This window comes from Mustela nigripes, chromosome 4 (assembly GCF_022355385.1).
Source record: "Mustela nigripes isolate SB6536 chromosome 4, MUSNIG.SB6536, whole genome shotgun sequence".
NCBI classification, from domain to species: Eukaryota; Metazoa; Chordata; class Mammalia; order Carnivora; family Mustelidae; genus Mustela; species Mustela nigripes.
Genome location: NC_081560.1, coordinates 101,836,067 through 101,857,858, shown reverse-complemented (window position 1 = coordinate 101,857,858; position 21,792 = coordinate 101,836,067). Strand labels below are relative to the sequence as shown.

At 41.1% G+C, this 21,792-nt stretch overlaps 1 protein-coding gene across 4 annotated transcripts in view; it reads left to right on the top strand.

Annotated features, from left to right (window-relative positions):
• Window positions 1-21,792, top strand: part of HECW1 (HECT, C2 and WW domain containing E3 ubiquitin protein ligase 1) — a 455,383-nt gene that overhangs the window by 274,889 nt on the left and 158,702 nt on the right. For all 4 annotated transcript variants that reach the window (XM_059397215.1, XM_059397212.1, XM_059397213.1 and 1 more), the window contains one exon: window positions 19,734-19,809. In XM_059397215.1, coding sequence (XP_059253198.1) covers window positions 19,734-19,809 — 76 coding nt within the window. The remainder of the gene's footprint in view (window positions 1-19,733; window positions 19,810-21,792) is intronic.

Here is a 21,792-nt window from a genome sequence, read left to right as displayed (position 1 = left end):
AGCAGGCCCCCTGCTGAGCAGAGAGCCTGATGTGGGACTCGATCCCAGGACCCTGAGATCATGACCTGAGCCGAAGGCAGCGGCTTAACCCACTGAGCCACCCAGGCGTCCCGATAATACCATTTTTGTCATAATTTTTTTTTCTTACTTGGGTTGTACATGTTAAAATTGGCCTGATGCTTTCCTCATTCATTGCCAAATATTAAAATATCCAATTACCCTGTATTTCCCAAACAATACACAGGGATATAAAAACAAAAACTGAGATGGGTTCATACTCCTGGTCAGCAGGGTTATTCATGTAGAGTTAGGGTCCAGAACTCTGGACATGATGGGTCCAGGATTTGTCTTCTCTGGGTTTCTAAGTCTGTATATCTGCATGGACAAAAGTCAGTGGCCACTGTTCTTATCATCCAGAGTTGTACTATGATATGGGGCTGAAAGGCAGTTCTGTTGTTATTCTTGATGATATGATGGTTTCCATATCACACAAAAGAAATCTCTGAGCCACCCTCTGGCTTCTCAGTTCCTAACACCAATCTACTCCAACCATGGACTCCCATGCTTCTGTTCCACACCTTCATACCACCAGTGACAGCATCACTTCCAAATTCTCAGTTCCAAGATTACATGACTCTTGGGCCATCCTCTCCCTACTTTGCAGCGAACTTCCCCACCCTGCGTATTGCACTCATGTTTTCTCCTCCCTGGCTAAGATTCTACCATATATCACTCCAATCTGTTGCTTGTCCCTTTCATCGCTGTGTCACTGTCATGTGGCTAAACCCAGTCCTGGTTAAGCCCAATTCCATCTACTCTTTACTTGCTTCTAGGAAGCAGAAGAATCTTCCATTAGTCTCTGACCACAAACCTCAGGGGCCCTTTAGTACTCCCCAGAAGCACTCTGCCTTTCCCATACTTAGAAAAGGCTATTTCACATTTTATTCTTTTTCCTCAAACCTCAACACTCCTCCACTGTCAGTTGATGACCTGTCTTCCTTCATTGAGAAAATGGAGGCAATCAGAACACAACCAGCTGGCACCCACACTACAGCAGTGTTATTCATGTAGAGTTAGGGTCCAGAACTCTGGACATGATGGGTCCAGGATTTGCCTTCTCTGGGTTTCTAAGTCTGTGTATCTGCATGGACAAAAGTCAGTGGCCACTGTTCTTATCATCCATAGTTGTACTATGATATGGGGCTGAAAGGCAGTTCTGTTGTTATTCTTGATGATATGATGGTTTCCATATCACACAAAAGAAATCTCTGAGCCACCCTCTAGCTTCTCAGGTCTACTAGCCTGCCTGCATGTGGGCAATGCCCCCTCCTGTTATTGCTGCCATTTCAGCCTCTGCATGTGTGCAGCACCCTATCCCATCTTGCCTTCTAAGAAACTCATGCTGAAAGTAGTATCTGGCTCTTGCATAGTCAGTTCTTTCCCCTACTGGAGCTTTCCCAAGCCATCACATGACATTCCTGCTCAAAACTGACTTTTTCCCCAAACAACATTCTTGCCATAGCCTTCAAGTTCTAGATGGTCTACCCTTAGATGGTCAGCCTACTGCCACCTCCTTGTTTTCCATTTAGTTCTAGCCTCACTGGTTGTCCTTCTGACTCTTGAATATAGCAAGTTGGTCTGTCCTCAGGGCCTTTTGCACTTCCTATTTCTCTGCTTAGAATATTTCCCCAAATATTGAAATGGGATACTCTCTCTCTTCATTTAGGATTTTTCTCAACATACCTCCACAGAGAAAGCTTCTGTAACCACCCAAAGTGAAATCTTTGTTCCCCACACACCCCTATGCTTTGTTTGGGATTGTGTTATAATTTTTCTGTGTTTGCTTCCATGTTAAAGGGTAACCTCCAGGGTCATGGAGGCACCTGCCTGTGCTATTAGGAGCTGTTTCCCAGTGCCAGGTAGAACAATATCTAGCATGTAAGAGGGCCTTCATAAAACATTTGTACCCAGTAAGCTTGGGTCTGAGCCCTGGCTCAGACACTTAACTTGGTGGCCTTGGACAAGTTACTAAACTTCTTTGATACTCAATGATATAGGTAAGTGATAAAAATGGACCCACTTCACAGGACTGTTGGAAGGATGTCTGAGGGATGAAATGGTGCCTGTGACACTTTCAGTACTAGTTTATCAGGTAATGTGCCTACAGTAAGGATTAATTCATATTATGATGAGCATGAGCTAATCCTGAAACCATTTCTCTCTGGGATTGCTTCAGCTCTCTGGTTGCAAAATACATAGACTTCAGTATCAGTAGAATAGAGAGAAGCTAAATGCATGTTTGGATAATATACGGAAAATCTGAAAATGCCAAAAGTAATGAGTTAGTACCTGTAAGCAAGAGTTTAATTCTTTCGTTAAAGATGTTTTCTTCAAAAGAATTTACTGGCCCTAGAATAGTAGCCATGAGATGGATGGTTGGATGGATGAATGGATGGATGAATCGATGGTTGGATGGATGGATGGATGGTTGGATGGATGGGGATTGTTCCAAATGATGGCTGAGTTATGGGTTTTATTTTAACAAATATTTGTAAGAAAAGAACTAGATCAGAAGTTATGGATTACTTGTAGTGCACAATTGAGTCTTGTTTAGAGACCTTGTCTTTAAAGATCACAGTTTAGGCCACTAGAAGGAGGGCCTTGGCTTTCTATAAAGCCCTGGGGAATGCAGAGGTGTGAAGTAGGTATGAGGTTAGTGGATGCTGATTAGAGAATGAAAGAGCAAGAACTCTCCTGCCATATGTGAGAAAAGGGTTAGTACCCACTCATCACATGATTCTGCAAAGTGTAGGCAGCAGGAGGCCCCCAATGCATCTGGAGAGTAGGAAGCTGCTCCTCAAGGGCCCTGTGATGGCAGAGTACCTGGGGACCAACAGCAAGCCCATCCTTGGATGTTAGCAGGCTCTTCTTAGTTTCTCTTGGAAAATGAGTATCCCTGTGGCATGTCATGGGCCAAAAGGCATTATACTAGAGAGAGGCAGATACATTTGTTTGCCCAAACATAAATACCTTTTTACATGAGAATGCATCCTAGAAATGTTAGAGCAAGTTAGCAAGGGGGAAATGATTTGTGTGGAAGCAAAATCATTTTATAGGTATCTTTTCAGGAGCATCTTTCATTTGGTAAGGGGTACATACTGTCACAGTTTCACCAAACACTGCCCATCCCTCCCTGGGTGATCCCTCACATTGCTGGTCTGCTCAGTCCAAGGGAGTAGACGGTGACAAAGAGCTCCATGCAGAATGCAGTCCTTTTCTTTCACCAGCAGAAATAGCTGCTGACATAGTCCCCATGATTTCATTTAACCAGAGGTTTTCAGGTAATTAATTTAACAGCTGTTTTCAAAAAGCAGAATTAAAGCCATTCTCTTTTTCCCCTCCAACCTCACAGATTTAGATGCAAAGACCTAACTATTGGTGCACCTGCCTTCTTAGCTACTGGTGGTGGTAAAGTACAAAACCGAGGTCTGAAAGGACAGCGGATTTGAGGAGTTTTATAACCTGTTAGAACAAGATTCTAAATTCCAAAAGGATACAAAGACAGAGAGGTTCAGTACAGGGCTCCCCTCTTTCCCTGAGCACTCTTGTTTACCACTTAATAGAGCAAGGTCCTCTCCTCCACACTGTTGTCCTACCACACTGTTGGGACCCTCATCATGCTTCACCTGGGCCCTTGCAGCTGCCTCAGTGTTGTGGCTTCTGACCTTGTGGCTCGCATCCTGAGGTGTAACCTAGACTCACCAGGGGAGCTTTAAGGATGAATGTCCTTGCCACACCCAGAGGGTCCACCTCCTCGGGTCTGGAGAGCCTGGATGTAGGTACAGAAATGCCCTGCACATCAGCCTCCAGGCTATGACCATGGGAGCCTTTGGAGCACAATCTAAGCTTTGAACTCCTGTCCAGAACATTACCATGCTTCTGCAATGAGTATGTCTTCCTTTCTGAAGTGAATCGGATCATTTAAATACAAAGTTATTCACCAAAAAATAAAACCAAACATTCACTGGCTCTCTCTTGCCTATAGGTAAAGGTCAAGTTCCTAAACATATACCACAATAAAAAAGAAATAAAAATAAAGCATACATTTAAATGTCCCAAACCTGGCAACACCAGCCTCAACTTTCTGATGCTGCAGAGTCTCAGGGACACCATGCTTTCCAGCTCAGAGCTGGGGCCGTGCTGGCAGCTCCCAGAACACCAGGCTAGTTTGCATCACTCTGCCTTTGCTGCAGCGGTTCTGTCTGCCTACAGCCTCCTTCCTCCCTTACCTCCCTTGGCTCATTCCGCCTCATCCAGCGATACCTAGTTCAGGAGTATTCAGCTCCAGAGCAAACCTGGGCCATACCTCCAGCTGCACAGGATTGAAGCAGTCCATTGCCTGTCAGAAGATCAGCTCCCTAATGGAAAATGCCAAGTACCCCATGGCACTCGAGGGCTGCAGGAGAGAGATTTGGGGGTGGACCCCCTGGCTCTGCCTCTCCCTCTGCCACTCTCCCCTTCGTGTACTTTTGTGGCAACTTTCCCTGACTTCTTTCCCCTGGCTTTCAGAGTGTGCTCTGGCATGATTTGGTTTTAGTGAAAGTGTAGTCTGTCAGTGCATAAAGCACACAAAATGATTGATTTGAAAGATTGATGAACAATGAAATAATTGTTACTTAAGGGGAGGGTATCATTCAAGGAGACTAGAGAAGTTTTATACATTTATGTATACAGACAGATACACATGTACATACATATACATGTTTATAATATACAACATAAGTTATTCTGTATGCTATATGAGGTTTTATACACACATAGGTATTTCTGAAAAGTTGAGAAACACAGAATAAATTCTTTTTTAGATAGTAGGTTAGTTATATTTCCAAGTGATACAATTAACATATTTACCCTCTAAACACCTTTCCAGGTATTTTAAATTTAAAGCGGTGTCTCCAGTTGTTAATCATGAACTGTCAATTTCTTGCCCCTACAAAGTGTTCTAAGAGTCTGGAAACACAGGGAAAAGTGTGTGTGTGTGTGTGTGTGTGCGCGCGCGCGCGCACATGCCCTGCCTTGCTCCAAGGAGGATCTCAGGCTACTAACAGAATACACAAGCAGTGAAGGGTGGGGCTCCTGGGTCAGGTTCATGTGCTCAGGACCATGGTGGGCACACATTTTACAAGGGCTGTGGTGGGGGCTGATAGCTCTGTATCAAGTGGTCCTTGCTAACAGGAGAACAAGTCCAGTTACACAGTTCATGGTTTACCAGGGATGAAAACTGGCCACAGCTGCTCAGGAGAAGTACATCTGTTGGTTCTAAGAAAGGGCAGATATTTTTCACAAGGCAAGAAAAATGTGTGGAAAATGAGCTCTAGCTCATAAAGGAAATAGAGTGAAGAAGGTTGTGTTAGTCTTCTATTGTTGTGTAATGAATGACCACAAAGCTAGCAGCTTAAAACAGCACAGATTAGCTCACAGTTCTGAAGGTCAGAAGTCCCACACATGGTGGCTGCATTCTCTGCTCAGTGGATCGCAGGTAAATACAAAATCAAGGCATCAGCCAGGCTGAGTTCTCATCTGGGAGTTCAAGGGGAATTCTGCTTTCAAGCCCAGTCTTGCTGAAGAACTCAGTACCTCGTGATTGTAGTTCCTGTTTCCTTGGTGGCTCTTCAAGCTAGCAATAGTGCATCAAATCCTTCTCACTCTGAAACTCTGACTCTCTCTTTCTCTCTGCTTTCGGACCCAAATTTAAAGGGTTCATTGATTAGATTAGATGCACCATATTATCTCTGCCTCTCAAAGTCAACTGTGACATATCCCATCACCTAATCATGGGATTATGCAGGGCTGGTATACCAGAGGCAGGAAACCTTGAGGCCCCTGGAAACTCTTGCCTGGTCCAAGAAAACTCTTAGGCCCCTTCTTTCCTGCCACAAGGCTTAAAAGGGCCCCTTCAGGACTCCCAGTTTTAGGGGTTAAAGATGGGGGAGGAAAGAGACAAGCCAAACCAACTCAACGGGAGTTCCTAACTACCCACAATATGTAGATGTTCACTCCCAGGATGCACATGGTCTCTGAAGAAACAGAGCTGGCACCCTTCCTTCCCCATGAGCTGCCAAGTAACTTGCCCTTAGTCCAGCTTTACCACGAAGTAACCAGGGAGATGCTCAAAACTCCCTACAGGCTTCCCCTATCTTCTGATGGAACCTTTCCAGAAGTTCTGCCCACCACCACCTCCCTGCCTGCTGCAGCTCTGTGACCCCTAATCTCAACCTGTGACCCTTCATCCTAGACCCATGGTCCCTCAGATCAGCTCCAAAATAAGCAAGATGTGCTCATCCACTGTCTGGGCCAACTGAAGAGCGTAGAAGCTAACACAAGCTTAGTGCATAGTTGCTTCTATTTTTCTATTTCATGAAGGCCAAGATGATTAAAATAGCAGCTTAACATGAATTTGTTGGAAAACTGAGGATAGAAAAATATGGACAAGATTCCAAGTACATTAAATTAATTCAGATGAGTGTAGCATAGCAGACAATGCATTTGTTGACCTGAGGTAGATTTATAAGAGAGTCTGGCAGAGCAGAAAACTGGCTCAGACATGCAGAAGGCCTGGAGGCAGCTTTCAGACTACCTTGTGGTCATGTCTCTTTTTTAGAGCCAGCCAAGCAGATGCCTCGATTGACCTCTTTATGCTTCATGTTCTTCATTGAAGAGTAAAGAACCAAATATTAGATAACCCACTAACATAATACTTAACAATAAAAAGCCAGAGGCTCAAAAACAAGTCACAGTATAAATAACAATACTGGCCTCATTGAGAATTTCTACTGTGTGCCAGCCTTTGTGCTGAGTGTTTGATGTGCACCTCATTCAGGTCTCAGGAAAACTCTGAGAGGAGGTTCCATTCTGGCCTCCATTTGGCAGAAAGCCCCCAATAGAAGGAGGGAACATGAGACTCAGAAGAGTTGATTGTCTTGCCTTGGGCCACACACTGAAAAGAAGCCAGCAGAGAAGGGGGTGTACAGACTGGCTTGAGCTGTCAACACCCAATAGAACACCTGCTTATCACAACCTCCATACTTTTTTTGGTGAAATGTGAGAGCAAGAAACAAACTGTGGGAGTAATGTCATCAAGGTGGTGGTATAGGAGATTGTAGCTTCTGTCACCCCACAAGCATCCACAACTAGCTGCCCATGAGCAGAAACAGCTCTGGGGGAGCTGTGGAGTCCACATAAGAAACTTCAGCAATGCAGTGACCAAAAATCCTAAGAATAATCACACAAGAATAGAAGAAAGACAGATTTCGCAGCATTGTCATCTCCATTCCCAGGCTGACACTGCTCAGCACCCCAGGGATGCTGAGGGAAGCCCCCAATAGAAGGAGTTCCCCTCTCTGGGAAAGGAAGAACAGGTGAGTGTCCCCAGTATTTTAGGACACAACACAAAGGTCCCACTTGGATTTTACCGCACCCAGACCAGCAAAGCTGAGCTGTATAGAGCTAGCTAGGAACAAGGAAGGAAAATAAGGACTACCAATAGCAGCACGCAGCAGGAACGATCATGATTCACAGTGACCTGCTCTATAGACAAACCCAGCAGCTTCCATTACTGTAAAAGGAATTAATGACCAGCTCATCTGTGGCATAACTCCTCCAGATTTTACCAGCTTTTGCCCCATAAGTACTTGTGTCTGCCAGTGCAAACTATCACGGTCCGTCTTAGCTCACTCTACCCCTTCCACCAGAGCCTGCAAATCACACCAGGAGCCAGCCTAGGCCTCTGCATCTGTTGCAAATGCAAGATGCCACCCTTGAGCCCCATGGCTGACCTTCATCACTGTGTGTGCCAAAAACTGTAATAAGAAACAAAGGTCATCATATAATTACAAAGGGGTCTATTTATAGCATCTGTCTACCATCTATATCTATATATCTATATTTATATATTAAACAACACATTTTGAAACAACCAATGGGCCAAAGAAGAAATCAAAAGAGAAATTTAAGAATCCCTTGAAACAAATGAAAATGAAAATACAACATATCAAAACCTGTAGAATGCTGCAAAAGCCATTTTAAGAAGGACTTTTATAGTGATAAATGTTGACATTAAGAAAAAAAAGATCAAATAAACAACTTAAATTTATACTTTAAAGGAACTAGGGAAAAAAAGAACTAAGCCCAAAGTTAGCAGAAAAAAGAAATAACAAAAATCCCAGCAGAAATAAATGAAAAAAGACCAACAAAACTATAGAAAAGACTAACAAAACTAAGAACTAATTTTTTGAAAAGATAAACAAAATCCACAGACCTTTAACTATGCTAAGGAAAAAAAGAAAGAAAGAAAACTGAAATAATAAAATCAGAAATGAAAGAGGAGACATTCTAATACCTCAAAAATTCAGAGGCTAATAAGTGATGACTGTGAATATTTATACACTAACAAATTTGATAACCTAGAAGAAATGAAGAAATTCCTAGAAACATACAACCTACCAAAACTGAATCATGAAAAAATAGAAATCTAAACAGATCAATAATAGGTAAGGGGATTGAATCAGTAATCAAAAACTTTCCAAGAGACCCCAGGATCCGATGGTTTCATTGGTTTTTCCTATCAAACATTTAAAGAAAAATGAACACCAGTGCTCTTCAAATTTTAAAAAAAAAAAAAAAATGAAGAGGAGGGAACACCCCCAAACTCATTTTACAAGGCCAGCAATACCCTAAAACCAAAGCCAGATAAGGACACTATAAGAAAGAAAACTGCAAACCAATATCTTTGATGAATATAGATGCAAAAATCCTCAACAACATATTTGCAAACAGAATTTAACAGTACACTAAAGGGATCATACAGTATGATCAAAGTGGGATTTATCCTTCGGATGCAAGAATGGTTCTACATATGCAAATCAATCAATACGTAAAATAAATATTAATAGAATGAAAGATAAACATTGTGATCAAGTCAGTAGATGCAGAAAAAGCATTTGATAAAATATACCATCCTTTCATGGTAAAAAAAAAAAAAAAATGGGCAGAACATACCTCAGTGTAATAAAGGCTATATATAACAAGCCCACAGTGAAAGGCCAAAATGAAAGGTTGAAAGATTTTCCTTTAAGATTAAGAATAAGATAAGGGTCCCCATTCACATAGTATCGGAAGTCCTAGCCAAAATAATCAGGCAAGAAAAAGAAATAAATGCATCTTAATTGGAAAAGAAAAAGTAAAGTTGTCTTTTGTTTGTAATGATACAGTCTTTTTAAGATGGTGGCTGGGTGGCTCAGTGTGCTAAGCATCTGCCTTTGGCTCAGGTCATGATCTCAGGTTCCTGGGATCAAGTCCCTCATCAAGCTCTTTATTCAGCTTGCTTCTGCCTCTCACTCTGTCCCTGTGCTCTCTCTCTCTCTCAAATAAATAAATGAAATCTTAAAAAAAAAAAAAAACAACACATGATCTTATATATAGAAAATCTTGAAGACCACACCAGAAAACTCTTAGAACTAATCACTCAGTGAATTCAGTAAAGTTGGAGGATACAGAATTAACATATGTACATCAATTCTTTCTATATACTATCAGAAAATGCCAAAGAAATAAGGGGAAAAAATACCACTTAAAATAACATCAAAAACAAATACTCAGAAATACATTTAACCAAAGAAGTAAAAAGTGTGCACTGAAAAGTATGAGGCTTTGATGAGAAGAATTAAAGAAGACACACAAAAAAATAGATATTCCATGTTCATGGAGCAAAAGAATTAATGCTATTAAACACTCATAACTACCCAAAGGAATGGATAGATTCAGTGCAATTTTTATCCAAATTCCAATAGCACTTTTCAAAGAAATAGAAAAAACAATCCTAAAATTTATATGGAACCACAAAGGACCCAAAATAATCAAAGAAATCCTAAGAAAGAACAAAGCTGGAGATACTACACTTCCTGATTTTGAACTATACTACAAAGCTATAGTAATCAAAACAGGATGGCACTGGCATACACAAAGAAACGTAGACTGATGGAAAAGAAACAACAGCTCAGACATAAACCTTTATATATATAGTCAACTAATATTGACAAGGAAGCCATAAATCCTCAATGTAGAAAGGATCGTTTTTTCTTCAATAAATGGTATTGGGGAAACCACATGCAGAAAAAATGAATTAGACCTATATCTCCTACCATTCACAAAAATTAACTCAAATGGATTAAAAACTTTAGTGAAATACCAGAATCCATACAATTCCTCAGAAAAAACATATAGAAAAAGTTCTTGATCTTGTCTTGGCAATGATATGTTGGATAGGACACCAAAAGTACAGGCAACAGAGCAAAATCAATGATAAAGCAAAAACTAATAAGTGGAACGACATCAAACTAAAAAACTTGTGCACAGCAAAAGAAAAAAAATCAACAAAATGAAAAGGAAACCTACAAAGTGGGAGAAAGTACTTGAAAATCATGTTATCTGATAAGGTGCCAGTATCCAAAATATGTAAAGAACTAATGGACCTCAGTAGCCAAAAACAAACCAATTTAAAGATGGGCAGAGGACCTGAATAGACATTTTTCCAAAGGAGAGATACATATGGGCAGCAGACACATGAAAAGATGCTCAATATCACTCATCATTAGGGAAATGCAAATCAAAACCACAATGAACTATCACCTCATACCTATTAAAATGGCCATCATCAAAAAGATAAGAGATAAATGCCGGTGAGGATGTGGAGAAATAGGAATCCTTGTGCACTGTTGGTGGGAATGTAAATTGGTGCAACCACTCTGGAAAATAGTATGGGTTTCCTAAAAAAATTAAATATAGGGACACCTGGGTGGCTCAGTCAGTTAAGTGTCTGCCTTTGGCTCAGGTCGTGCATGATGCCAGGGTTCTGGGATCAAGTCCCACATCAGGCTCCTTGCTCAGCAGGGAGCCTGCTTCTCCTTCTGCCTGCCACTCCCCCTGTTCATGCTCTCCCGCCCTCCCTCTTTCCCTCTCTGACAAATAAATAATAAATAAATCTTTAAAAAATTAAAAATAGAATTTCCATATAATCCAGCAATTTCACTTCTGGTGTCTATCCAAAAATATGAAAACAGAATCTTGAAGAGATATCTGCATTGCTGTGTTCATTACAGCATTATTCACAGTAGCCAAGCTCTGGAAACAACCTAAGTGTCCATCAATGAGTACATAGGTAAAGAAAATGTGAGATAAATATAGATATAGGTATATAGATATGTGAATATTACTCAGCCATGAGAAAAAAAGAAATCCTGCCATTTGCAACAACATGGAGGGATCTTGAGAGCATTGTGCTAAGTGAGATAATGCAGACAGAGAAAGACAGATACTGTATGGTATCTATATGTGCAATCCAAAAAAGCCAAATTTATGGAAACAGAGTAGTAGAGGGGTGGATTCTATGGGTGGAGAGGTGGGGGATGGTGGGGAGATTTTGGTCAAAGCATACAAATTTTTAATTGTAAGATGAATAATGTTCTGGGGATCTGATGTCGATCATGGTGATTATAGTTAATAATACTACATTATGAACTTGACAGTTACTAGGAGAGTAGATCTTAAATGTCCTCACCACAAAAGTGAAATTGTAATTATATGACATGATGGAGGTGTTACCTAAAACTATGGTGGTAATCATTCTGTGGTATATAAATGTATCAAACCAACACTTTGTATGACTTAAACTTACAAAATCATTATATGTCGATTATATCTCAAAGCTAGGGGGAAAATAATTTGACAGGATTTCAACAACAAGAAAAACTGGCATATACATCCAATGGATTATTCAGCCATAAAGAGGATTAATCATGGGGAAACCTTTTGATGGTTAATTTTATGTGTCAACTTGACAGGGACACAGGGTGCTCTGATATTTGGTCAAACATTATTCTGGGGTTTTCGTGTGAAGGTACTTTCGGATGAGCTTAACATTTACGTTAATAAACTGAATAAAGCAGATTGCCCCCCTAATGTTGGTGGGCCTCATCCTAGGAACTGAAGATCTAAATAGAAAATAATCCTAACCTTCTGTTGAATGAAAGGGAATTCCTCCTGCCTGACTGCCTTTTAGCTGAGACATCGGTTTTTCCTGCCTTAGGACTCAGACTGAACCGTCAGCCCTTCATGGGTCTTGACTGCTGGCTTTCACACTGGAACTTAACACCATCAGCTCTCCTGAGTCTGCAGCTTGCTGACTGCAGATGTTAGGACTTGTAAGCCTCGAAAAATGTGTGACCCAGTTCCTTATTATATGTGTGTGTATACACATACGCGCATACACACACACTGTTGGTTCTGTTTTTCTGGAGAGCCCTGATTCGTACAAACCTCAAAAACATTACACTAAATAAAAGAATCTAGTCACAAAAGGCCATAAATTGTATGAACCCATATATATGAAATATCTAAAATATGTAAATCCACAGAGACAGAAAGTAAATTAGAGGTTTCCTGGGGCTGGGGAGGAGAGAAGAATGGAAAGAAACTGCTCAATGGGCATAAGGTTTAAGATTCCACTCTGAGTCGTTAAAATGTCTAAGAAATAGAACAGTGGTCACACAATATTGTGAATATGTTAAATGCTACTGAATTGTTCCATTTAAAATGGTCAATTTTAGGGGCACCTGGGTGGCTCAGTGGGTTAAAGCCTCTGCCTTTGGCTCAGGTCATGATCTCAGGGTCCTAGGATTGAGCCCCACATTGGGCTCTCTGCTCAGTGGGGAGCCTGCTTCTCCCTCTCTCTCTGCCTGCTTATGATCTCTGTCAAATAAAAAATTAAAAAATAAAATAAAATGGTCAATTTTAGGGGTGCCTGGGTGGCTAAGTTGGTTAAGCCTCTGCCTTGGGCTCAGGTCATGATCTCAGGGTCTTGGGATCCAGCCCCACATTAGGCTCTCTGCTCAGCGGGGAGCCTGCTTACCTCTCCCCCTCCCTCTCTGTCTGCCTTCCTGCCTGCTTGTGATCTCTCTCTGTCAAATAAATAATTTAAAAAAAAAAAAGGTCAGTTTTATGTTATGTGAGTTTCACCTCCTAAATTATTTTAAATGAAACAGAAAAAAGTAAAAAATACATACATACATACCCCCCACACCCATGTACATACACACATGCACACATGTGTATATATGATTACATGTGTACACAGTACGTACATGCCCCACACATGTATGTATACCCATACATGTGCGTGTACATGCATACTCCCGTGCATATATACATACTACACACATACGTACATACATACATACACACCAAAAGCTTCCAGGGAGCCAAGTTGGTATCACATTTCATGGAATCTAAAATGCCATGGATATTAAGATGCATCATTGATTTTCATACCACCATGATAGAAAAAGCTTCCCAATTACAAGACACATTGATGATTAGCGATACCCCAACTTCACAGCATTAACATGGAAAGCAATGGATATCTTAGGATTGATGAAGGCAGCTCCAAAGAGATGGCCTGGGAAGGTGTGCTACTGCCACTTCTCAGCTTCAGTTGCTTACTCTGGATATTCTGGAAAAGTCTGAAACCCACATTTTAAATAGTTTAATTAAAAAAAATATGTTGGAAACTAATTTTTTAAAGTTCTATGACTGTATTAGCCAAAGAAAACACATCACTAGATCTTACAGCCTGCAGTGTCACTTGTGCTCAGTGATTGCAAGAGTGCCTTTTGTAGGTGGAAGCAGGCAACAGTGATCAGCTCACAGAGAGTAGAGTGGAGGACCCTTCACACATTGAGGGCCTCACTGTCTAGGGGACAGTCATCCAGACCAGGAAGTGAGATCTGCAGAGAGTTGGATTTTTCGTCCCTAATAGATACAGGCTTGAGCACAGCGCATGGGGCCTCCATGGGCCAACGCATTACAGAACCTGCTTCTGGTGCTTGGAAATAGGATCAAGACAGTTTGAGATAAGAGTTACAGACAAATCAAAGGCATCTTTCTATTACTGTTTGAAAGAAATTGACACTTAAGACTGATGCTTCTCCAAGTGTGGTCCCCTCAGCAGCATTAGCCTCATCTGAGCCTTGGTAGAAATACAGACTCTTGGGCCCTCCCGAAACCTACAAAATCAGACTCTCGGGGATGGGGTCTGGTAATCTATATTTTATGAAGCCCCACCGGTGATTCTGATGCATTCTAAAGTCAGAGACCTCAGCCCCGGAACAAAGGGAATGACTCAACTATGTCTTAGAATTTGGTAGAGTTTGTTATACGCCTACTTTCAGAATAGTCTACACTACACAAGAAACTATTTTTTAAACAAATAGCTAGAAAAACTAAAAATCATCAGGGAACATCCAGGATTTGCTTACTTCCAGCTAGCATTGCTCTGTACCCAGTCTCCTCATTTTATTTAAGAAAGCCAAATGCGGGGCACCTGGGTGGCTCAGTGGGTTAAGCCACTGCCTTCAGCTCAGGTCATGATCTCAGGGTCCTGGGATCGAGCCCCACATCGGGCTCTCTGCTCAGTGGGGAGCCTGCTTCTTCTTCTCTCTCTGCCTGCTTGTGATCTGTCAAATAAATAAAATCTTAAAAAAAAAAAAAAAAGAAAGAAAAGAAGGCCAAATGCCTAGCCTCTCAGCACAGCAGCCCCTTGCCCCCAAGGAGATTTGCTCCTGGTGCTAATGTCTGCAGTCCTGTGTTGCCCAAAGCAGTCAGAGCTAGAAAATCATTCCCCAGTAGTTACATGTTTTGTTCAATTCACACAATGAAAACTAAGAGGAATACCTCATTTTCCAACCCCTCTCTTTTTGCCCAAAGTGATTAGCAGAAGACCCCTGAGATTGAAGGCCATGCCTTGCCTTCAAGGCAATAATGTAGGAGCAGTGGGGACTCTGGAAGCTGACTTGGTGACAGCAGCATCAGAAGGCAGAGAGGAGCAAGCAAAATAACAGAATAGGAGCTGAAGAGTTGAGCAGCCAGACTGGGTCTGAGGAAATGGTCTCACAGGGCTGAAGGGCTCTGTCGCAGGTTCTGCAACTCATTCTATTTAAGCCAGGGGGACCATAGATGGATTCATCCCAGGTGCATTTGGGGAAGCCAACAAATTGTTCTGAGCTTAGCTCTCACACTTGTGAACTAGTGATGAGTGAATGATGCTTGACTTGCAAACCATTCTCAGAGTATGTCTAGAAGTACTAGCTCCAGGCTTCGCATGTCACCAGCCTTCATCCCTGTTACTTGTCTCTTGCCCCTTTGATGGGCCTTGTAAGTCTTCCATCACAGGTGTCCCTGGGGTTGGGAAATGGCCTGGAATGTGGCTGACTGTTACAATTTTATGTTTTATTCTTTTATGCCCCTAAAGATGACTTTGCACTTTAGATTTATAGACCTTTCTGCTGGAGAACTTGGAATGAGTTGCCTAACCACCTCATAATCATATTATGAGGATTCAGTAAGACAAATGTACTTAAAAGTGCTCTATAAACATTTATAATGTGTTTCTTTGTTTATTATTTGTACATTGAACATTTCAGAGACTTGGAGGTAGAAAGGAAACTTGGAACTTGGATTTGTTTGCTTTCTTTTTATGTGTTTTTTTGAAGGCAGGTTGGAGGCATATCAGATTAATTATTAGATGGAGGCAATATATATCGAACTGTATGGGAACCACTGATCTCTGATCTAAAATGGAACCTGTAATTCCCTGCTCTTGGCTGCTAATATGCCACAGCTTGGATAGCTTATTATTGGTAATGCTGTGTTAGCTGGCACCTGATTTTTAAATTCATATTAACAATCATTGAGCATGCACTTTGCTTTTATAGGAAAATGAGAGTTACCTGGGTCAGGTAAATAAATAAAGGTTCAGGGGGGCCTGGATGGCTCAGTGGGCTAAGCCTCTGCTCAGGTCATGATCTCAGGGTCCTGGGATTGAGCCCCACATCGGGTTCCCTGCTCAGCACAGAGCCTGCTTCCCTTCCTCTCTCTCTGCCTGCCTCTCTGCCTACTTGTGATCTCTGTCTCTGTGAAATAAATAAATACAATCTTTAAAAATAAATAAACAAAGGTTCAGTGAAGTCATGAATTTCAACGTCTGGCATCATTGTTGCTTGAATTGTTCTGGAACTGAACACAAACCTTGTCAGCATCTTAGGAGGAAGAGTCATCTACAATTACTTGAGAATAGTTGTGGCTATGTAAATAGAGTTAATGCATTAGAATTGAACATACTGTGGCCACACCCCTGTTGGAAATGCTGGGGGTGGGCAGTGTGCTACATGGAACTTTTCCAGCTTTTACCTGTGGAAGAAGAGCCAGGTCCAGGACATTTACAGAAACAACTCAGAGTCACCTTTCCCATGCAAGAGAGTTCTTCGAAAACTCCTTTTTTACCTCAAAATGCACACATGTTTTGCATTTGACTTCAAAGCTCTTTATGTTTGTTTTTAAATTAGTTTTACCCCAAATTTTGAGTACAGTGGGTGCTCCACAGCAGATGTCTCCCCGCCACCCCACCCCGCCCTGGGGCACACTTGCCTACCTCTGGGAAAGAGCAGGCACCTGTCGAGAAACCTCTGTGTTCTCAGAGACTGGGAGACGGAGGATATAGGTTAACACACTCATATGACCGCGTGTTCGAGGCATGCATGTTTCCAGCAAACAGCTACACACCTTCATACTGCTGAAGCAGAGTTCCCCTGCCGGGGTAATAAGGCCTGCTCTCCACTCAATTTTTTGCCTAATTGTGTTTTGGGAGCATGTAACGATGTGGATTCATAATTAGAGCCTTTCAGACAGCAGACCTAAAGAGAAAATGAGAATGTGAGCAGGAGAGATACATCAGAACTAACCCCAAAGCCCTTCCCTCAACCCTAGGAGCCTTCTCCATAGCCTTCGGGAATCTTCTGCACACCACCAACAGATTGGGCTGTGAATCTGTTAAGCCATTTGCCGAGGAGGCTTGTTGTGGAGACATCTTTGTGGAAAACAACCAATGAACTGGCGAGGGCTGCATCCGACTGGGGGCCTCCGGACTAGCACCAGGCAGTTAGGGTAACGGCGAGGCATCACACATGGGAAAGAGCAAAGGGAACTAGAGAACCTACAGACCTGAGAAGATGCGCAGTCTTCACCTGCCTCTATCACCTCAGTCAAGTGGTTCCAGGGTGAACTCTGGCTGAGTCTTCACACCGTTTTCACAGTCCATAAATGGTGGGGCTTCTATATGTGCAGCAGATCTTTTAACCTCAAACACACTCCTGGAACTCACCTCTACCAAGACGTCAGGATGCAGAACCTTCCTGAAACACGCAAACATTTTTACTTCCTGGAAAATGTTAATCACAGTTACTGTTGGCCACCACGTTCATATCGTCAATCTGGCGCCGAGATGACTGTAAATAATGTTAACAAAAATCCACGAGCTAAGTAGATTTCTGTGGGGTTTTAAATGTGTCTCCTCTGTGAGCTTAGTAGCCTCTGAAAAATACATACTTCTCTCTTTGTCTACAGACCTGATTTTTGCTACCATAAAGATGAAGAAATAGTTTGTAAATATCCTGCATATTTACAAATTTGTAAATATCCTGCATAACAAGCAGAGGAATATTTAAATAGGAAGAAGCAAAATATGTATGCTTCAAACTATCCTTTGCTATGGTTGCAGGTTTAAGCTTGTGTTAGCCTGTTATGAAAAATGTAGTTTAGTCCTCCACTTTTTAAAAATTGGAATGCACACACTTTAGACTTATAATTCTACAAGTCTTTATTAAAGTATGGTTTCTGTTGTGTCTTCAGTGAACTTATATTCTGAGGAGATAAGCTAGATGTTGGCATCTTTAAACTAGAATTAGGAAGACAGTTGTCATTGTCCTACTCTGGCACGTACAGCAGCGTAAGGGCTTGTGGCTAGCCTATTGAGAACTTCTATGGCCTTCATCTGGACAGAGGTTTGACAAAGAAGAAAAATTTACATTAAGGAATTTTTATTTATGCCTAGGTGTATTGGCCACTTCAAGAGTTAGGAGAAGGGTCGAGGCTGAGGACACAGTGTCTGAGCTGTTTGTTGACTTCTCAGGCTCTGTGTCAGCCAGGCAATGTGAAGACCACACACAGAGCAGGAAGAATCAGGCTTTCCAAATGGAGGGGAGATAATGCCTTGGAACCAGCCCATATTCCCAACCCACAAATCCCAGGCCATGTCTTCCTCTAATTGTTTATTATCAAATGAGATTCAGAGAACAGACCTATCTCTTATCTCACTTGATGCCAAGATCCATTCCATATGCCACTGACATTGATTTCCTCTGCCACAGCCCAGGAGCCCTGAGATGCACCTTGCACTTGGGTCTGAAAACAGGTATACTGAGGAGATTTGCATATTAGCTACAGCCAAACACGTAGGCACACCAGGGGCACCAGCTTCAGTGTGAAGAAGGATTCTAGAAATCCCTTTGTACTCTCCTGGGCCAAAGCTGTGAGCCCTAGTGATGCCCAGTCGTTACACTCAAGTCTTACAAAAGTGGCTTGATGGTAGCATATAGTCACACTCTTACAGCATCAAGGATACTGAAAAGGCAATAGAAACAGCCCCACAACCTACAACAGAGACTTTGAGCTAGAGGCTGACAAGTTCAAGTTTTCTATCTTCTCCTTTCTCAGGACAGATTACCTTCTAAAAAGTGGACACTTGGGCAGCTGGGCTCAGGTGGCTCAGTTGGTTAAGCCACTGCCTTCAGCTCAGGTCATGATCCTGGAGTCCTGGGATGAAGTCCCACATTGGGCTTCCCCTGTTCTGCAGGGAGCCTGTTTCTCCCTCTCCCTCTGCCTCTCCCCCTGCTTGTTTTCTCTCTCTCTCTCTCTCTCTCTGTCGAATAAATAAATAAAATCCTTACAAAAAAAAAGAAGTGGACACTGTATGAATTTGCTTAATAATCTAACTTTTAAAAAATTATTTTCTGCAAATGCAGTGCTTTAAATAGTAATACTGTGTTGGAATAAATAGTCATGATCATTTCTGAATAGAACTTTCCTAGGAGAAAATGGAAGCAAGGACTTTAGGTGTTCTGATTAATATATTAGCAGATATATATTGAGCAATGCTGGAAAATAAAACATTTTAGCAACTTGACTTGCAAATACTCCCAGACTACAGATAATCCATGTAACAATTATGTTTCTGAAGTTTCCCAGATTAAATAAGAGAGAACTCAAAGTAGTTCTTAATGCTATGCTCAGGCTCTTCCCTAATACACAGAATTTCCTGGAAATCCCTAGATAATAATACAGATTAGAAGAAATGGAGGTACCGCAGTTTTACAGCATACTTTGCTAAATGGAAACACATTATAATTACAGCAGTAAACATCTATTGACCTATATCATTCTGTTGCCTTAGGGTCTGCTTTAATAAATAGTTTTTGCAAATTTGAATGTGAAAAGATGTTGTTTACATAAGTAGTTACAAAGAGCCTCTAATATTACAGTAATTGTGTTTGTTGATTTCCATTACTCTGAAAAATGCCCCTCCTCCCCACTAGCAGATCCTCTATTACTGGGAAAGACATAAGATTGCTAGAAGCTTGTTTTAATCAATAGTAGCCTAATAAAATCACAACACTGCTGTCTTTGTAGACTATAGTTGGAGAAATAACTGTGATTAAGCATGTTTGCTTTGCAGTGTGAGTATCTATTTCAATGCTTGTTTTGCTTGTCTCCCATTTTCCTTCTTACAGATTTTTAAAAGCATTGGCTCTGATGAGACTGTCCAAGGCCAAGGAAGTCGGAGGCTGATCAGCTTTTCTCTCTCAGGTATGTTTCGCTCACCTGAAGGCCATGGAGACAATAAAAGGTCAACCAACAGTTGGGTGACCTATTTGACTCTTACCTACAAGTTACTCCATCTCTATGTGCCTCAGTTTCCCTATCTTCTAGTGTAATTCCACATTTAATTTAAAACAAAAATTAAAAATACCTGCTCCGTTTTCCTTGACCTCATAAGGATACCAGAAGAGACAGTAATAATAGATGCTAAAGCACTTTGAGATAATAGGAATAAAAGCTGCCATTTCACTTTGCCTCCATTGTCACTAGCATTATCTGAAAGTTTATAAAGTGGAGGTAGGGGAAAGCCTAGGGAGAGAAGCAACCAGCAGACTGTTTAAGTGAAATCTCACATGAAGCTCATTTGGTAAAACAGATAAAAACCAAGCTGCTCAAAATAGTACATTTGTGGAAAAGTCAGTGAAAATCCAAATAAAGTATGTAACTTAATTAATAGTATTTAGTTGAGTAATCTAATTTTTTAGTTTTCATAATGCATTATAGTTCTGTAATATATTAATAGTGGGGCAAACTGGGTAATGATGTCTTGAAAATATCTGTACCATCTCTGCAACTCTTCTGTAAATCCAGAATAATTTCAGAATTAAAAGAAAAACTGAGTTACACTGCCTAAAATGATATACAAAGCTCAGAGCCCTACACATTAAATTCCATCCTAAGTGGTCTTTGGGGAGACACAATGGCGTGAAGCTCTGGGACTCTATGGAACACAGAAAACTATTATCTTAGCTTGTCAACCAACAAATGTCGCAGGCCATGAATGTCAGAGAGCTAAGACCAAAGACACTAAGTACACTAAGTACATGAGTGTCCTTGGGAGATAAGACAGTCAACTGGCATTTTTTTCATGTCTAAGTGAGCCCCAGTAAAGCAAATGTGTGCCTGAAGAACCACTGGTAAATAATTATAGCAAGATTACAGGATAAAGGTTAATAAACAAAAAGTCAGTTGCTTTCCTGTATACTGGCAATGAACAAATGGAATTTGAAATTAAACACAAAATGCCTTTTTATATTAGCACCCCCAAAACCAAAATGTTTAGATATAATTCTAACAAAATTTGTACAAGGTCTGTATGAAGAAGACTACAAAACTCTGATGAATGAGGGGCGCCTGGGTTGCTCAGTGGGTTAAGCTGCTGCCTTCGGCTCGGGTCATGATCTCAGGGTCCTGGGATCGAGTCCCGCGTCGGGCTCTCTGCTCAGCAGGGAGTCTGCTTCCTCCTCTCTCTCTCTCTGCCTACTTGTGATCTCTCTCTGTCAAATAAATAAATAAAATCTTTTAAAAAAACCTCTGATGAATGAAATTAAAGAACTAAATGAATGGAGAGATATGCCATATTGACAGATTAAAAGAGTCAGTATTGTCAAGATTTTAATTTTTCTATAGAATCAGTGCAATCCCAGTTAAAACCCCAGTAAGTCATTTTGTAGATACTGATATATGACTCTAAAATTTATGGAGAGATGCAAAGACCCAGAAAACCAACACAGTATTCAAAGAGCAGATCAAAGTTGGAGAACTGACTTACTCAACTTCAGACTTGCTACAGCTGTGGTAATCAAGTTAGTGTCATATTGTGATGGGACAGATAGATCGGTGGAACAGAATAGAGTATCCAGAAAGAGACCCATATAAATTTAGTCAACTGATCATTGACAGAGGAACAATGGCAATACAGTGGAATAAAGACAGTCTTTTCAACAGATGGTGCTAGAACTACTGGACATCTCCATGCAAAAAAAAAAAAAAAAAAAAAAGACTCTATATCCAGAACTTACACCCTTCACAAAAATCAACCCACTGAATAACTGTTAGAACTAATAAATTCAATAAAGTTGGAAGATACAAAATCAAAATACAAAAATCTGCTGTTTCTGTAGTAATGCAGAAAAAGAAATTAAGAAAATAATCCCATTTATAATTTCATCAGAAAGGGTGAAATACCTA